General features: G+C 42.0%; 2 protein-coding genes across 5 annotated transcripts in view; both read left to right on the plus strand.

The window, feature by feature from the left end:
- The window catches only part of LOC128706620 (golgin subfamily A member 4-like), a gene marked incomplete at its 5' end in the record, with an annotated part of 145,724 nt that overhangs the window by 66,517 nt on the left and 62,846 nt on the right, over positions 1–16,361 (plus strand). For all 4 annotated transcript variants that reach the window (XM_070093010.1, XM_070093023.1, XM_070093016.1 and 1 more), the window contains 1 exon segment: positions 8,412–8,673. In XM_070093010.1, coding sequence (XP_069949111.1) covers positions 8,412–8,673 — 262 coding nt within the window.
- LOC138853828 (putative uncharacterized protein MYH16) lies at positions 8,845–15,015 on the plus strand. Its single transcript, XM_070093032.1, has one exon. It carries the CDS (start codon positions 9,025–9,027, stop codon positions 14,848–14,850), a length of 5,826 nt encoding a protein of 1,941 aa, XP_069949133.1. The 5' UTR covers positions 8,845–9,024; the 3' UTR covers positions 14,851–15,015.

The raw sequence follows: 16,361 nt of genomic DNA on the forward strand, positions 1-16,361 counted from the left end.
GTAACAACACAGTAACAAGACAGTAACAACACAGTAACAACACAGTAACAACACAGTAACAACACAGTAACATCACAGTAACAAGACAGTAACAACACAGTAACATCACAGTAACAACACAGTAACATTAACACAGTAACAAGACAGTAACAAGACAGTAACAAGACAGTAACATCATAGTAACAACACAGTAACATCACAGTAACAACACAGTAACAACAGTAACAACACAGTAACAACACAGTAACAACATAGTAACATCACAGTAACAAGACAGTAACAAGACAGTAACATCACAGTAACAACACAGTAACAACACAGTAACATCACAGTAACAAGACAGTAACAAGACAGTAACAAGACAGTAACAACACAGTAACAACACAGTGACAACACAGTGACATCACAGTAACAACACAGTAACATTAACACAGTAACATCACAGTAACAACACAGTAACAACACAGTAACATCACAGTAACAACACAGTAACAACACAGTAACATTAACACAGTAACATCACAGTAACAACACAGTAACAACACAGTAACAACACAGTAACAACACAGTAACAACACAGTAACAACACAGTAACAACACAGTAACAACACAGTAACAACACAGTAACATCACAGTAACAACACAGTAACATCACAGTAACATTAACACAGTAACATCACAGTAACAACACAGTAACATTAACACAGTAACATCACAGTAACAACACAGTAACAACACAGTAACATCACAGTAACAACACAGTAACAACACAGTAACATCACAGTAACAAGACAGTAGCAAGACAGTAACAAGACAGTAACATCACAGTAACAAGACAGTAACAAGACAGTAACAAGACAGTAACAAGACAGTAACATCACAGTAACAACACAGTAACAACACAGTAACAACACAGTAACAACACAGTAACAAGGCAGTAACATCACAGTAACAAGGCAGTAACAACACAGTAACAACACAGTAACAACACAGTAACAACACAGTAACAACACAGTAACATCACAGTAACAAGACAGTAACATCACAGTAACAACAAAGTAACTAACACAGTAACAACACAGTAACATCACAGTAACCTGATAGCTTGTGCTACCAGGTCGGTTGCCGTGTTCCTCCCTTAAGTCAATGTGACCTGACCTGACTAGGTTGGGTGCATTGGCTTAAGCCGGTAGGAGACTTGGACGTGCCTCGCATGGGCCAGTAGGCCTTCTGCAGTGTTCCTTCGTTCTTATGTTCGTTCTTATGTTCTTATGTAACAACACAGTAACAACACAGTAACAACACAGTAACATCACAGTAACAACACAGTAACAACACAGCAACAACACAGTAACAACACAGTAACATCACAGTAACAACACAGTAACAACACAGTAACAAGACAGTAACATCACAGTAACAACAAAGTAACTAACACAGTAACAACACAGTAACATCACAGTAACAACACAGTAACAACACAGTAGCATCACAGTAACAAGACAGTAACATCACAGTAACAACACATAACATTAACACAGTAACATCACAGTAACAACAGAGTAACATTAACACAGTAACAACACAGTAACATTAACACAGTAACAACACAGTAGCATCACAGTAACAAGACAGTAACAACACAGTAACAACACAGTAACATTAACACAGTAACAACACAGTAACATTAACACAGTAACAACACAGTAACAACACAGTAACATTAACACAGTAACATCACAGTAACAACACAGTAACATTAACACAGTAACAACACAGTAACAAGACAGTAACAAGACAGTAACATCACAGTAACATCACAGTAACATCACAGTAACAAGGCAGTAACATCACAGTAACAAGGCAGTAACATCACAGTAACAAGGCAGTAACAACACAGTAACAACACAGTAACAACACAGTAACATCACAGTAACAACACAGTAACAACACAGTAACAACACAGTAACATCACAGTAACAACACAGTAACAACACAGTAACAACACAGTAACATCACAGTAACAACACAGTAACAACACAGTAACAACACAGTAACAACACAGTAACATCACAGTAACAAGACAGTAACAAGACAGTAACATCACAGTAACAACACAGTAACAACACAGTAACATCACAGTAACAACACAGTAACAACACAGTAACATCACAGTAACAACACAGTAACATCACAGTAATAAGACAGTAACAAGACAGTAACATCACAGTAACAACACAGTAACAACACAGTAACAAGACAGTAACATCACAGTAACAACAAAGTAACTAACACAGTAACAACACAGTAACAACACAGTAGCATCACAGTAACAAGACAGTAACATCACAGTAACAACACAGTAACATTAACACAGTAACATCACAGTAACAACACAGTAACATTAACACAGTAACAACACAGTAACAACACAGTAACATTAACACAGTAACAACACAGTAACATTAACACAGTAACAACACAGTAGCATCACAGTAACAAGACAGTAACAACACAGTAACAACACAGTAACATTAACACAGTAACAACACAGTAACAACACAGTAACATTAACACAGTAACAACACAGTAACAACACAGTAACATCACAGGAACAACACAGTAACATCACAGTAACATTAACACAGTAACAACACAGTAACAACACAGTAACATCACAGGAACAACACAGTAACATCACAGTAACATCACAGTAACATCACAGTAACAACACAGTAACATCACAGTAACAACACAGTAACAACACAGTAACATCACAGTAACAACACAGTAACATTAACACAGTAACAGTAACATTAACACAGTATCACATCACAGTCACAGTAACATCACAGGAACAACACAGTAACATTAACACAGTAACAACACAGTAACAACACAGTAACAACACAGTAACAACACAGTAACAACACAGTAACATCACAGTAACACAGTAACATTAACACAGTAACAACACAGTAACATCACAGTAACAACACAGTAACAACACAGTAACATCACAGTAACAACACAGTAACATTAACACAGTAACAACACAGTAACATCACAGTAACATTAACACAGTAACAACACAGTAACATCACAGTAACAACACAGTAACAACACAGTAACATCACAGTAACATGACAGTAACAACACAGTAACAAGACAGTAACATCACAGTAACATGACAGTAACAACACAGTAACAAGACAGTAACATCACAGTAACATGACAGTAACAACACAGTAACAAGACAGTAACATCACAGTAACAACACAGTAACATTAACACAGTAACAAGACAGTAACAAGACAGTAACAAGACAGTAACAAGACAGTAACATCACAGTAACAACACAGTAACAAGACAGTAACATCACAGTAACAACACAGTAACATTAACACAGTAACAACACAGTAACATCACAGTAACATTAACACAGTAACATTAACACAGTAACAACACAGTAACAACACAGTAACAACACAGTAACAACACAGTAACAACACAGTAACAAGACAGTAACATCACAGTAACAACACAGTAACATTAACACAGTAACAACACAGTAACATCACAGTAACATTAACACAGTAACATTAACACAGTAACAACACAGTAACAACACAGTAACATTAACACAGTAACATCACAGTAACAACACAGTAACAACACAGTAACAACACAGTAACAACACAGTAACATCACAGTAACATTAACACAGTAACATCACAGTAACATCACAGTAACAACACAGTAACATCACAGTAACATTAACACAGTAACATCACAGTAACAACACAGTAACATTAACACAGTAACATCACAGTAACACAGTAACATCACAGTAACACAGTAACAACACAGTAACATCACAGTAACACAGTAACATCACAGTAACAAAGTAACAACACAGTAACATCACAGTAACAACACAGTAACAAGACAGTAACATAGTAACAACAGAGTAACTAACACAGTAACATCACAGTAACACAGCAACAACACAGTAACAACACAGTAACATCACAGTAACAAGACAGTAACATCACAGTAACAACACAGTAACATTAACACAGTAACATCACAGTAACAACACAGTAACATTAACACAGTAACATCTCAGTAACAACACAGTAACATCACAGTGACAACACAGTAACAACACAGTAACAACACAGTAACATTAACACAGTAACATCACAGTAACAACACAGTAACATCACAGTAACAACAGTAACAACACAGTAACATCACAGTGACAACACAGTAACAACACAGTAACAACACAGTGACATTAACACAGTAACATCACAGTAACAACACAGTAACAACACAGTAACAACACAGTAACAACACAGTAACATTAACACAGTAACATCACAGTAACAACACAGTAACATCACAGTAACATCACAGTGACAACACAGTAACAACACAGTAACATCACAGTAACAACACAGTAACAACACAGTAACATCACAGTGACAACACAGTAACATCACAGTAACAACACAGTAACATTAACACAGTAACATCACAGTAACAACACAGTAACATCACAGTAACAACACAGTAACAACACAGTAACAACACAGTAACAACACAGTAACATCACAGTAACATTAACACAGTAACAACACAGTAACAACACAGTAACATTAACACAGTAACAACACAGTAACAACACAGTAACATTAACACAGTAACATCACAGTAACAACACAGTAACATTAACACAGTAACATCACAGTAACAACACAGTAACATCACAGTAACATCACAGTAACAACACAGTAACAACACAGTAACATCACAGTAACATCACAGTAACAACACAGTAACATCACAGTAACAAAGTAACATCACAGTAACAACACAGTAACAACACAGTAACATCACAGTAACAACACAGTAACAACACAGTAACATCGCAGTAACAACACAGTAACATCACAGTAACATTAACACAGTAACATCACAGTAACAACACAGTAACAACACAGTAACATCACAGTAACAACACAGTAACATCACAGTAACAAAGTAACAGCACAGTAACATCACAGTAACAAGGCAGTAACATCACAGTAACAACACAGTAACATCACAGTAACAAGGCAGTAACATCACAGTAACAACACAGTAACATCACAGTAACAACACAGTAACAACACAGTTACATCACAGTAACAACACAGTAACATCACAGTAACAAAATAACACAGTAACATCACAGTAACATCACAGTAACAACACAGTAACAACACAGTAACAACACAGTAACAACACAGTAACAACACAGTAACATCACAGTAACAACACAGTAACATCACAGTAACATCACAGTAACAACACAGTAACAACACAGTAACAACACAGTAACATCACAGTAACAACACAGTAACAACAGTAACAACACAGTAACAAGACAGTAACATCACAGTAACAACACAGTAACAACACAGTAACAACACAGTAACAACACAGTAACAACACAGTAACATCACAGTAACAACACAGTAACAACACAGTAACAACACAGTAACAACACAGTAACAACACAGTAACAACACAGTAACAACACAGTAACAACACAGTAACAACACAGTAACATCACAGTAACATCACAGTAACAACACAGTAACAAGACAGTAACAAGACAGTAACATCACAGTAACAACACAGTAACAACACAGTAACAACACAGTAACATTAACACAGTAACATCACATTAACAGCACAGTAACGTCACAGTAACAACACAGTAACAACACAGTAACAACACAGTAACATCACAGTAACATCACAGTAACACAGTAACAACACAGTAACAACACAGTAACAACACAGTAACAACACAGTAACAACACAGTAACAACACAGTAACATCACAGTAACATCACAGTAACACAGTAACAACACAGTAACAACACAGTAACATCACAGTAACAACACAGTAACAACACAGTAACATTAACACAGTAACATCACAGTAACAACACAGTAACAACACAGTAGCATTAACACAGTAACATCACAGTAACAACACAGTAACAACACAGTAACAACACAGTAACATCACAGTAACATCACAGTAACATCACAGTAACAACAGTAACATCACATTACCAACAAAGTAACTAACACAGTAACAACACAGTAACAACACAGTAACATCACATTACCAACAAAGTAACTAACACAGTAACAACACAGTAACAACACAGTAACAACACAGTAACAACACAGTAACATCACATTACCAACAAAGTAACTAACACAGTAACAACACAGTAACAACACAGTAACAACACAGTAACAACACAGTAACAACACAGTAACAACACAGTAACATCACATTACCAACAAAGTAACTAACACAGTAACGACACAGTAACAACACAGTAACAACACAGTAACAACACAGTAACAACACAGTAACAACACAGGTAGCAGTCGTCTAGACTTATATATATCTCCTGGCCCTGATCCAACACATGCTCTCTCACCCCTCCCCCTCCCTCACCTCACCCCCTCCCTCACCTCCTCCCACACCCCAACCCTCACCCCCTATCCCTCCCCCTCCTTCACCCCTCCCTCGCCTTCACCCCCTCCTTCACCCCATCCCTCACCCCCTCCCTCACCCCAGTCCTCACCCTATCCCTCCCCCTCCCTCACCCCATTCCTCACCCTCACCCCCATCCCTCACCCCATTCCTCACCCTCACCCCCATCCCTCACCCCATTCCTCTCCCTCACCCCCTCCCTCACCCTCTCCCTCACCCTCTCCCTCACCCTCTCCCTCACCCTCTCCCTCACCCCATCTCTCACCCCCTACCTCTCCCCCTACCTTCAAGATCTTGATCCAGGGAACACACGTATTCACAGCCACGTGGGAGGGGGGGAGTTGAATGATAGCTCTAGGCCTTTCATGTTGCAACTAGGTCATCTTCAGGAACTTGCAGTGTTGCAGAAGTCAGGAAGTGCAGATACATCCCTTGAACCTGTCAATCTGTTGTATACATGACCTTTATGATGTATATTGTATACATGACCTTGTATGATGGTGTATGTTGTATACATGACCTTTATGATGTATATTGTATACATGACCTTGTATGATGGTGTATGTTGTATAGATGACCATGTATGAAGGTATATGTTGTATATTGTGGTGTATGAGAGTCAAGTGTCACTAATATAGTCTCTTTCTATTATTGTTGCTTGCTACTGCAGGCTTTTGTTGTTGTTGTTGTTGCTGGTAGTGCTGTTGTTGCTGCTCCTGTTGTTGCTGGTAGTGCTGTTGTTGCTGCTCCTGTTGTTGCTGGTAGTGCTGTTGTTGCTGCTCCTGTTGTTGCTGCTCCTGTTGTTGTTGCTGGTAGTGCTGTTGTTGCTGCTCCTGTTGTTGCTGGTAGTGCTGTTGTTGCTGCTCCTGTTGTTGTTGCTGGTAGTGCTGTTGTTGCTGCTCCTGTTGTTGTTTCTGGTTTTGTTGTTGCTTCATCAGTAATATTGTTGATCAGGTATGTGGTGTGGCACCTGGGAATCAGGTACATGATGTGGCAGCTGGGAATCAGGTACATGGTGTGTCACCTGGGAATCGGGTTCAGGGGAAGTGATAGGCGAGTCCAGTTCCTTGGATGAAGAGCCCTGAGTATCATGATGGCACTTATAATGGCCCCATGATGGCACTGTCAGTTATAATGGCACCATGATGGCACTGTCAGTTATAATGGCACTAAGATGGTACCATCATAATGGCACCATGATGGCACTGTCATTTATAATGGCACCATGATGGCACTGTCAGTTATAATGGCACCATGATGGCACTGTCAGTTATAATGGCACTAAGATGGTACCATCATAATGGCACCATGATGGCACTGTCATTTATAATGGCACCATGATGGCACTGTCAGTTATAATGGCACTAAGATGGTACCATCATAATGGCACCATGATGGCACTGTCATTTATAATGGCACCATGATGGCACTGTCAGTTATAATGGCACCATGATGGTACTGTGGCTGGGAAGGTATACAACAAAAGGTCAGTGACTGTATCAGAATGTAATGTTGAGCAGTGATTATATTCTTTATTAACCTCTCCTTCCTACCTCATTCCTTCTTTCATTATTAACTCTTCCTTCCCTCCTTCACATGAAGTAAGGTAGTTGTATATGCTAGCACTAGTATTGCACTAGTTGCAATCTTGGCACTGTTTCCCTGCAACTATTTCCGGACTTGCAACAAGCGCCTTGCTCTGGCCTCGTCACATTTTCCCGGTTTCGTTCTTGTCATAAAAACCACCCTAAAGTAACTACCCATGAGAGGAACGATATACATTATTGTCCTGTTATTGTCTTTGGTGATGGGTTTGTTGCATAAAAATTTGTGTTTGCAGATGTCAGCTCGAGGGAATGCAAAAAAAAGAGGAGAATTTGGCGAGGTCCGTGGTGGCGAGGGACTTGCCACAGCGGCAGTGCCAGTCGGAGGCGGCAACGGCAGGTAGCCACCAGGAGGCTATCGCCACCAGCGATGCCACTATCGCCACCTTAAAGGACCCAGTTGATCATCAACAGGTCGCCAGCCAGGAAGACATCAACGCCTTCGAGCACGGTACATCACTGAACGAGGTTGTTAACCCCAATCTCCAATTAGATCAGGTAAGACTACATTAATATGCTTTCTGATTATTTTGGTACATATTGGCACTACTTTGTGTGACACTGTTAATTGCTGTATTACTCCAGATATGGAAGTATATGTGGCACTGTGCCAAGGATGGTGCTGTGAAGGCTTGGTTAATGTTAATAATAGATGCCTGGGTGAGTGAGGCTGGTGTTGGGGCAGTGCCAGGCTCTAGGTGGCACTGCCCCAGGCACCTGAGTACCACTAGTCAAGGGTAGGACTCTGTTGAGAGGGTGGTGACACTCTTTGGTGCCATAGTGTAATAGGGGTGGCACTAGAGAGTGGGAATTAGTGGTTGCTGTTGCCATCCTGCTGATCTGGCAGCTATGGCAGACCCCAAGCAGCAGATAGAGCAGGAGTGTCAGCAGGTACAGGAGCACCTGCTGAAGCTGACTGCTGACCGTAATGCCCTCCACCATGAATTTGAGCAGCTTACCCGCAGCAGTCAGCGCCTGCTTCAGCAGATACAGGAAGACAGCACCACTGCTGGAGAGAGGAAGTTCCACAACTATGAAGCGGAAAAGAAGCGGATCGAAGAGAAGCTGGAGGCTCTGGAGAACGACATCTTGGAGAAAAACAAGAAGATCCTCCTCTTAGATTCCAAAGCAGGCGATTACTTATTGCAAGTGAGCACTGCTAGCAACACGCTCTTTGATAATGAGGTTGCAAAATCTGGCATCAGTGGTGATGCAGTGGGTAGCAGGGAGGTTCTAGCATGTAGCCAGGGCGGTAGTTCTACTAGTAACGAGGTGGTTCTTAGCAGTGTTGATAAGATTGAAGATAATAATGTTTTGTGTAGTAAAGAAGCAGCAAGTGATGTTATTATTAGTAAGTTTTGTGAGCAAGGTAAAGTAGAGGAACCCAGTCAGCAGGTAGCAGAGCCTCCTGCTGGTGGGTGCCTCATCTCCTGCTCCACTACTGAAGAAGCTGCAGTGGAAGTACAGGTGGAAAAAGAAATTTCAGTCAGTGAAGATGAAGTGAAAAAAGAAAAATTGAAAGAAATTGATCATAGTGCAAAAACAGTTGATGTGAAAGAAGGGGATACCAGTGTTAAAAGTTCACTTGAGGGAAATACAGAGGTGGTAGATAGTGCGAGAGAAAATAATGGAATACCTGAAGATGATGATAAAGGTGAAGACAATATGGAGGCGGTGAATAACAGCAATGAAGAAGTTATGAATGAGGTGATGTATGGCGGTGTGGGGCATAGTGCGTTGCATGTTGCTGCTGCACCGTCAGGCTTGTCTGTAGCAGCAACCATGCAGCAGGCTGCTGCTGGTGCAGCTGTGCCTGCTGCTACACCTGCACCGTTGTCTCCATCTGTTGCAACTGCAGCTTCCTTGCAGCAGTCTGCTGCTGGTGCAGCTATCCCTATACCTGCACCATTGACTCCATCTGTAGCAGTTACTGTGCAGCAGGCTTCTGCTGATGCGGCTGTCCCTACTGCTCCACCTGCACTGTTAAGTCTATCTGTTGCAAGTGCAGCTTCCCTGCAGCAGGCTGCTGCTGGTGCAACTGCCCCTACTGCTGCACCTTCTGAAACATCTGCTAGAGGTACACCAGGGGCAGACAGTACAGGTAAGCAGACTAGTGGTAATGGGTCACCAGTGCGTGATCAAGTGGCCTCTCTGTCGGTGCTCGTGGCTGAGCTGCGTCGTGTCAAGGACGACATGGGCAAGTGCATGTCCATCAAGGAACAATCCTTCATTGAACTGGAAGATCAGCTTCAGGCTGCCAACAGAGAACTTTCGGCTCTCAAGGTTTCAATGTCGGCTGTGTCGAAGGATCTGGAAGAAAAGGAGCAGCGTTATCAAGCCTTGGAAGAAGAGAACAAGAAGAAGAAGATGGATATTGAGTTTAAGATGAGCGAGATACAAGAAGTGACAACGAAGTGTACCATGCTGGCCGAGGAGAAGACGGATTTGTTGCGCAAGTTGGAGGTGTTGGAGATCATGATGACGGAATATCGTACGGAGATCGAGATGCTCATCGCGGAGAAGACCAAGATGGAGGAACAGACCAAAGAGTTACTGGCTGCCAAGACGACGACGTCGACGGCCGAGGCTGAGATAGACTCCAGGACCAGTGTGGAGGAGAAGGAAAAGGAAATTGAAGAACTAGTGGAGAAGGTGCAGAGTATGGAGAAGGCAATGAAAGAATTGAACGATAAGTTGAAAGTCACCAACAGGCACTTGAAGGTGATGGCTCGTGAACGCGAACACAAGCAGAAGGAATGTGAGGTTCTTCGACGCAAGGTGGAAATGGTGGAGCTCAAGATGTGTGAGCTTCAAGGAACCTTCGACATGCTGGTGAAAGCTGTCATGGTCGAACGAGACAATGTTATTAAGGACATGGAAGACAAGACCGGCCAGATAGACGACCTCCAGCAGACTCTAGTTCGACTCAAGGACACTCATGAGCAGGAGCTGGAAAATGTTCTCTATGAAAAAAGGCTCCTTGATGACGAGCTCTCCAGGTATAGATCCGGGGAGCTGAGGTCATCAGCAGTAGCTGTAGTGGAGCAGAGAGACTTTGATGTTGTCACACAAGAGAAACAGACATTGGAAATTCAAGTGAAACAGAAGACAGAGGAGACTAAAATCCTCCAGGATAAAGTAGAGAACATCCAGCATGACATGACGGAGTTCGTGGCATCTCTGAAGGACGAGATGCAACGCCTCAAGGAAGACAGCGAGAAGGTGAAAGCAGAGAAGAATGACTTGACTGCAACGTTCACCACTCTGCACGCCGAACATTTAGACCTGACCAACAGACACCAGCAGTTGGAAATGTCGTTCCAAGAACTGGAAAAGTCGAAACGAGAAAAGACTGACAATCTGGAGTCCCTACGACTCCAGTTGGAGGACCTCCAGCACCAACTGGAAGATGTCAATACCAAGAACATCAAAACAACGGCTGTGATGCGCACCAAAGAGGAGGAATTTCGTGAGGAGTTGGCAGCTCGCGAGGGAACTATCCAAGAGCTAACCATTACTCTCACAAACAATCAAAAACAATCCATGGAAAACTACAATGCTCTTCTGGATGACAAAACTGCTCTGGAGATCAAATATAAAAATATCCTCACAGAAAAAGAAAAGCTGAAAAAAGACTTGGATGAAAAACTAACTTTATTACAGGAAGAAAAGAGTCAGGAAGTTAAAGAGCTACAGGAAAAAATAAAGTCAATGATGGAAGAATTAAATAAAGTTAAGAGTGAGCTCTCAGAGCCAGTAAGAGCCGGTGAGGAGCAAGATAAGGTCGCCTCATCTCAGGTCAACACTGATGCACCTTCCCATCCTCCACCGACTGTTGGAGAATGTGGAGAAGTTGCAGATAGAGAGGAACTTATCAAAGTTATCACTAAGAGAGGACAGGACCTTAAAGAGGCCCTCGAGAGCACTCACAATAAGTTGGATGCCAAAGAGGAAGAAATACGGACTCTTGTGGAGGAAGATATTCCCAAGCTGCGCCAGACCATCAAAGAGCTCACCATGGAACTTGAGGCTCTCAAACAGAAGTCTGCCAGCGCGGGAACTTTCGAGAGTCATGAGCAGTTTGAGTCTGTCATAGCTGCCAAGGAGGAGAAGATCAGAGAGCTGGAGTCCAAGGTGGGTGAGCTGGACAAGTGCACAGCGTATATCACCCAGCTTGAGGGACGCCTCCAGGAAACCTCAGCTGCTCCGAACACTTTAGAATCTCAGCTTGAACAAATAAATCAGCTTAGTGCAGACATTTCTAAGCTGAAGGAGGAATTGCAGCAGAGCTGCAAGGAATGTGAAGCTTTGAAGGTTACTGTCACAGAACTGCAGAATGAAAACAAGAATTTACAGAACGAGAAGTCAAAGTTAGTGGAGGAATACGAGAAGAAGTTAGAAGAAGCACGTAACAACGTAGAGGAAGCCAGCAGTCAACTAGAAGAAAAAAAAAACTCGGTTGAAAGATTAGAAAGAGAACTTAGCAGTAGTATTAGTAGTCACTTAGCTAAGGTTTCTCTAGTAGAGAGGAACCATATGAGTAGGGTAGCAGAGTTAGTTAAGCTTCATAGATATAAAGTAGAGGACCTTAGAGTAAGCAACGCAGCTCAGCTCGGCAAGCTGCACAAACACATTGAAGATTTGTACCAAGAGAAAGCAGCCCTCAACGACCAACTTCAAACGATTAAGTTCAGTGTGAGTTCGTCACAACGAGAAATAACTTTAGAACAAGAAAGAGACAGCCTTCAGTCCCATGTTATAACTCTTCAACACAACGTTGAATCATTGGAAAAAGAGAAATTGCAAATTGAAGAAGAGAAACGACTATTGAAAAATGGCTTTGAAGAGGAGCAAATAATGGCACTGGAGATGCAATCCCAAATGGTGAGTGACCTGGAACAATTAATACTGAACTTGGAATCTGAGAAAGGCAGTCTGGAGAAGGAACTTGCTAACTTACGTTCCTCCTGCGATGCTCACTCTGCCAGTCTTTTAGAAAGCGAAAAGAAAGTTGCAGTATGTGAAGATCTGGTTGTCAACTTGGCCAAGGAAAAGGCAAGTCTCAAGGAGGAGATCAAAGGTCTTAAAGAAATCATCGGAGGAGAGACAGTGTCCCGGATCAGTGAGGATCATCACAAGACCAAGACCATTGAGGAACTGACAGCTAAGCTTGAGAAGCTGGAAACTTTGCTTGAGAAAGCACAAATAGCTTTGGAAGAACAAGAAGATGTTTATGCTCTTAAGCTTAAAGAAGAAAAAGATGACCACATGATGCAGCTCAAGGCTCTGCGTAAAGAATTGAACGAAGAAGTTGGCGTGATCCAGGAGCGGAAAGAGCAAGTGGCGCTAGAGTATGAAGACAAGATTGGTCTGATAATTGCAGAGTACCAGGAGCAACTCAGTAGCTTGGCCAGCAAGCATGAGGCCAGGTTGCTGGAAGAGAAGGCTGAATTTGGCCGAGTGTTGGTCTCCAAGATTGATGAGTACGAGGGCCGGTTGGCCACCCAGGCTGCCGACATCAAGTCATACGAGGCTCAGCTTGATGTTCTTCAGGGTGACATCGACAATAAGGCAAAGGTAATCGAGGAGCTGGAGTGCAGCCTCGATGAGATGACACTAATGAGAGCTGCTCTGAGGGCTCAAGTTGACGACCTCAAGTTAAGCATCACTAAAATAAATGAGGGTACAGAAGGGTCTTATTTGGATGTCCTCCACGCCGACTATCAGTCTAGACTGACAGAAGTCCAGGAGCACTATGAGGCCCAACTAGCGTTCTTGCGCTCATTGCTCTCAGGAGCAGAGAGTGAGGTACAGAGAGCAACATGTAGCTCACCTTCCCAGGACTCTGAGTACTCAATTGAGCTCTCGTGTCTCCGACCGTACTTGCAAGGACAGTCGTCCCCCATAGCTGACCTGGCATTAGAATTAAGGTCACATTCTGCCCAGGGATCACAGTCTGGCTTCCTCAGTGAGACTGATACCAGAGCATCGTGTCAAAGTTGTCATATCTTGGCACGGTCATCTTCAAGCACCAAGTGCAAGGAAGAAATTCGCTCTTACTCATCGGCAGATGGCAAGATTGGCATCACTCTGACTTCCCTAACTGCACATCTAAGAACTAAATCTATATCTAAGGCTAAAAGTAAGTGCAAGTCCAATGGATCAATCCCACGCTTGCTGCTCAACTCTGCCTCCAGATCTGAGCTCAAGCAACTACAAGCAACCTTAGGCAACAAGAACAAGTCAAAAATGTTGGCAAACTTGCCTCAGGGATCACAGCAGACAAATGACTTGACAGGAAACACCTGTCAAACTCACACACCTAATTCTGATTCTCATTCAGTAGACAACACACTGGATGGGTCCAGGCATGACTCCTACATTCCCAGCCCTCTCTTTGACTCAGCTCTCTCCAGCATGGGGGCTAGACCACGGCCCCCTCGCAGATCTGCTGCAAAGTTCAAATCCTTTCCGCCATCAAAACAACCAATTTGCTTCGATGTGGAACCCTGCCCAGCCACTGATGCCATATCCAGCACTGGTGAACCCTGTTCAGCCACTGATGCCACTGTACCCAGCAGTGCCGAGCCCTACCCAGCCCTCGACGCCGGCACCACGCCGCTCGACAAGTACCGTATTAAATTAGAAATGTGCACTTGTTGCGTAGTACAATAACTGAGCTTCGGCAAGGGGTGACGACTTAAAGACTTCGGCCAAACCCTCTCCTACATTTTTGATGACTTTAGGCAGCTGACGGCATTGATGAGCTGATGCTAGAGTGATGCGCTGACGCTAGAGTGATGCTAGAGTGATGTGCTGACACTAGAGTGATGCTAGAGTGAGGTATCTAATACTTCCTGCCATTTTTTATAGCAGTGATCCCTTTTGTGTCAAAATTTAACCAGTCTTTGTTAAGTTAAAATTAATATTAAACTCATATCTTAGTGCTTTAACTAATAGTTTCTTTAATATTAACTTCTTAGTATAGTTAGTGAAACATAGCGAGTTTCACTCACCACAGAGTGAAACATATAGTGAGTTTCACTCACTACAGAGTGAAACATATAGTGAGTTTCACTCACTACAGAGTGAAACATATAGTGAGTTTCACTCACTACAGAGTGAAACATATAGTGTGTTTCACTCACCACACAGAGTGAAACATATATAGTGAGTTTCACTCACCACACAGAGTGAAACATATATAGTGAGTTTCACTCACCACACAGAGTGAAACATATATAGTGAGTTTCACTCACCACACAGAGTGAAACATATATAGTGTGTTTCACTCACCACAGAGTGAAACATAGCGAGTTTCACTCACCACAGAGTGAAACATATAGTGAGTTTCACTCACCACACAGAGTGAAACATATATAGTGAGTTTCACTCACCACAGAGTGAAACATATATAGTGAGTTTCACTCACCACAGAGTGAAACATATATAGTGAGTTTCACTCACCACACAGAGTGAAACATATATAGTGAGTTTCACTCACCACAGAGTGAAACATATATAGTGAGTTTCACTCACCACAGAGTGAAACATATATAGTGAGTTTCACTCACCACAGAGTGAAACATATATAGTGAGTTTCACTCACCACAGAGTGAAACATATATAGTGAGTTTCACTCACCACACAGAGTGAAACATAGTGAGTTTCACTCACCACACAGAGTGAAACATAGTGAGTTTCACTCACCACACAGAGTGAAACATAGTGAGTTTCACTCACCACACAGAGTGAAACATATATAGTGAGTTTCACTCACCACAGAGTGAAACATATATAGTGAGTTTCACTCACCACACAGAGTGAAACATATATAGTGAGTTTCACTCACCACAGAGTGAAACATATATAGTGAGTTTCACTCACCACAGAGTGAAACATATATAGTGAGTTTCACTCACCACACAGAGTGAAACATATATAGTGAGTTTCACTCACCACACAGAGTGAAACATATATAGTGAGTTTCACTCACCACACAGAGTGAAACATATATAGTGAGTTTCACTCACCACACAGAGTGAAACATATATAGTGAGTTTCACTCACCACAGAGTGAAACATATATAGTGAGTTTCACTCACCACAGAGTGAAACATTTTTACCTTCTAAAACTAGGTTAGAATTTTTAAAAAATTTAATTGAAAATATTAGAAAAGGTTGAA

The sequence above is a fragment of the Cherax quadricarinatus genome, chromosome 3, assembly GCF_038502225.1.
Source record: "Cherax quadricarinatus isolate ZL_2023a chromosome 3, ASM3850222v1, whole genome shotgun sequence".
Classification (NCBI taxonomy): domain Eukaryota; kingdom Metazoa; phylum Arthropoda; class Malacostraca; order Decapoda; family Parastacidae; genus Cherax; species Cherax quadricarinatus.

Excerpts from the sequence above, each read along its gene's own strand:
- LOC138853828 (XM_070093032.1), top strand. The coding sequence starts at position 9,025 with ATGGCAGACCCCAAGCAGCAGATAGAGCAGGAGTGTCAGCAGGTACAG.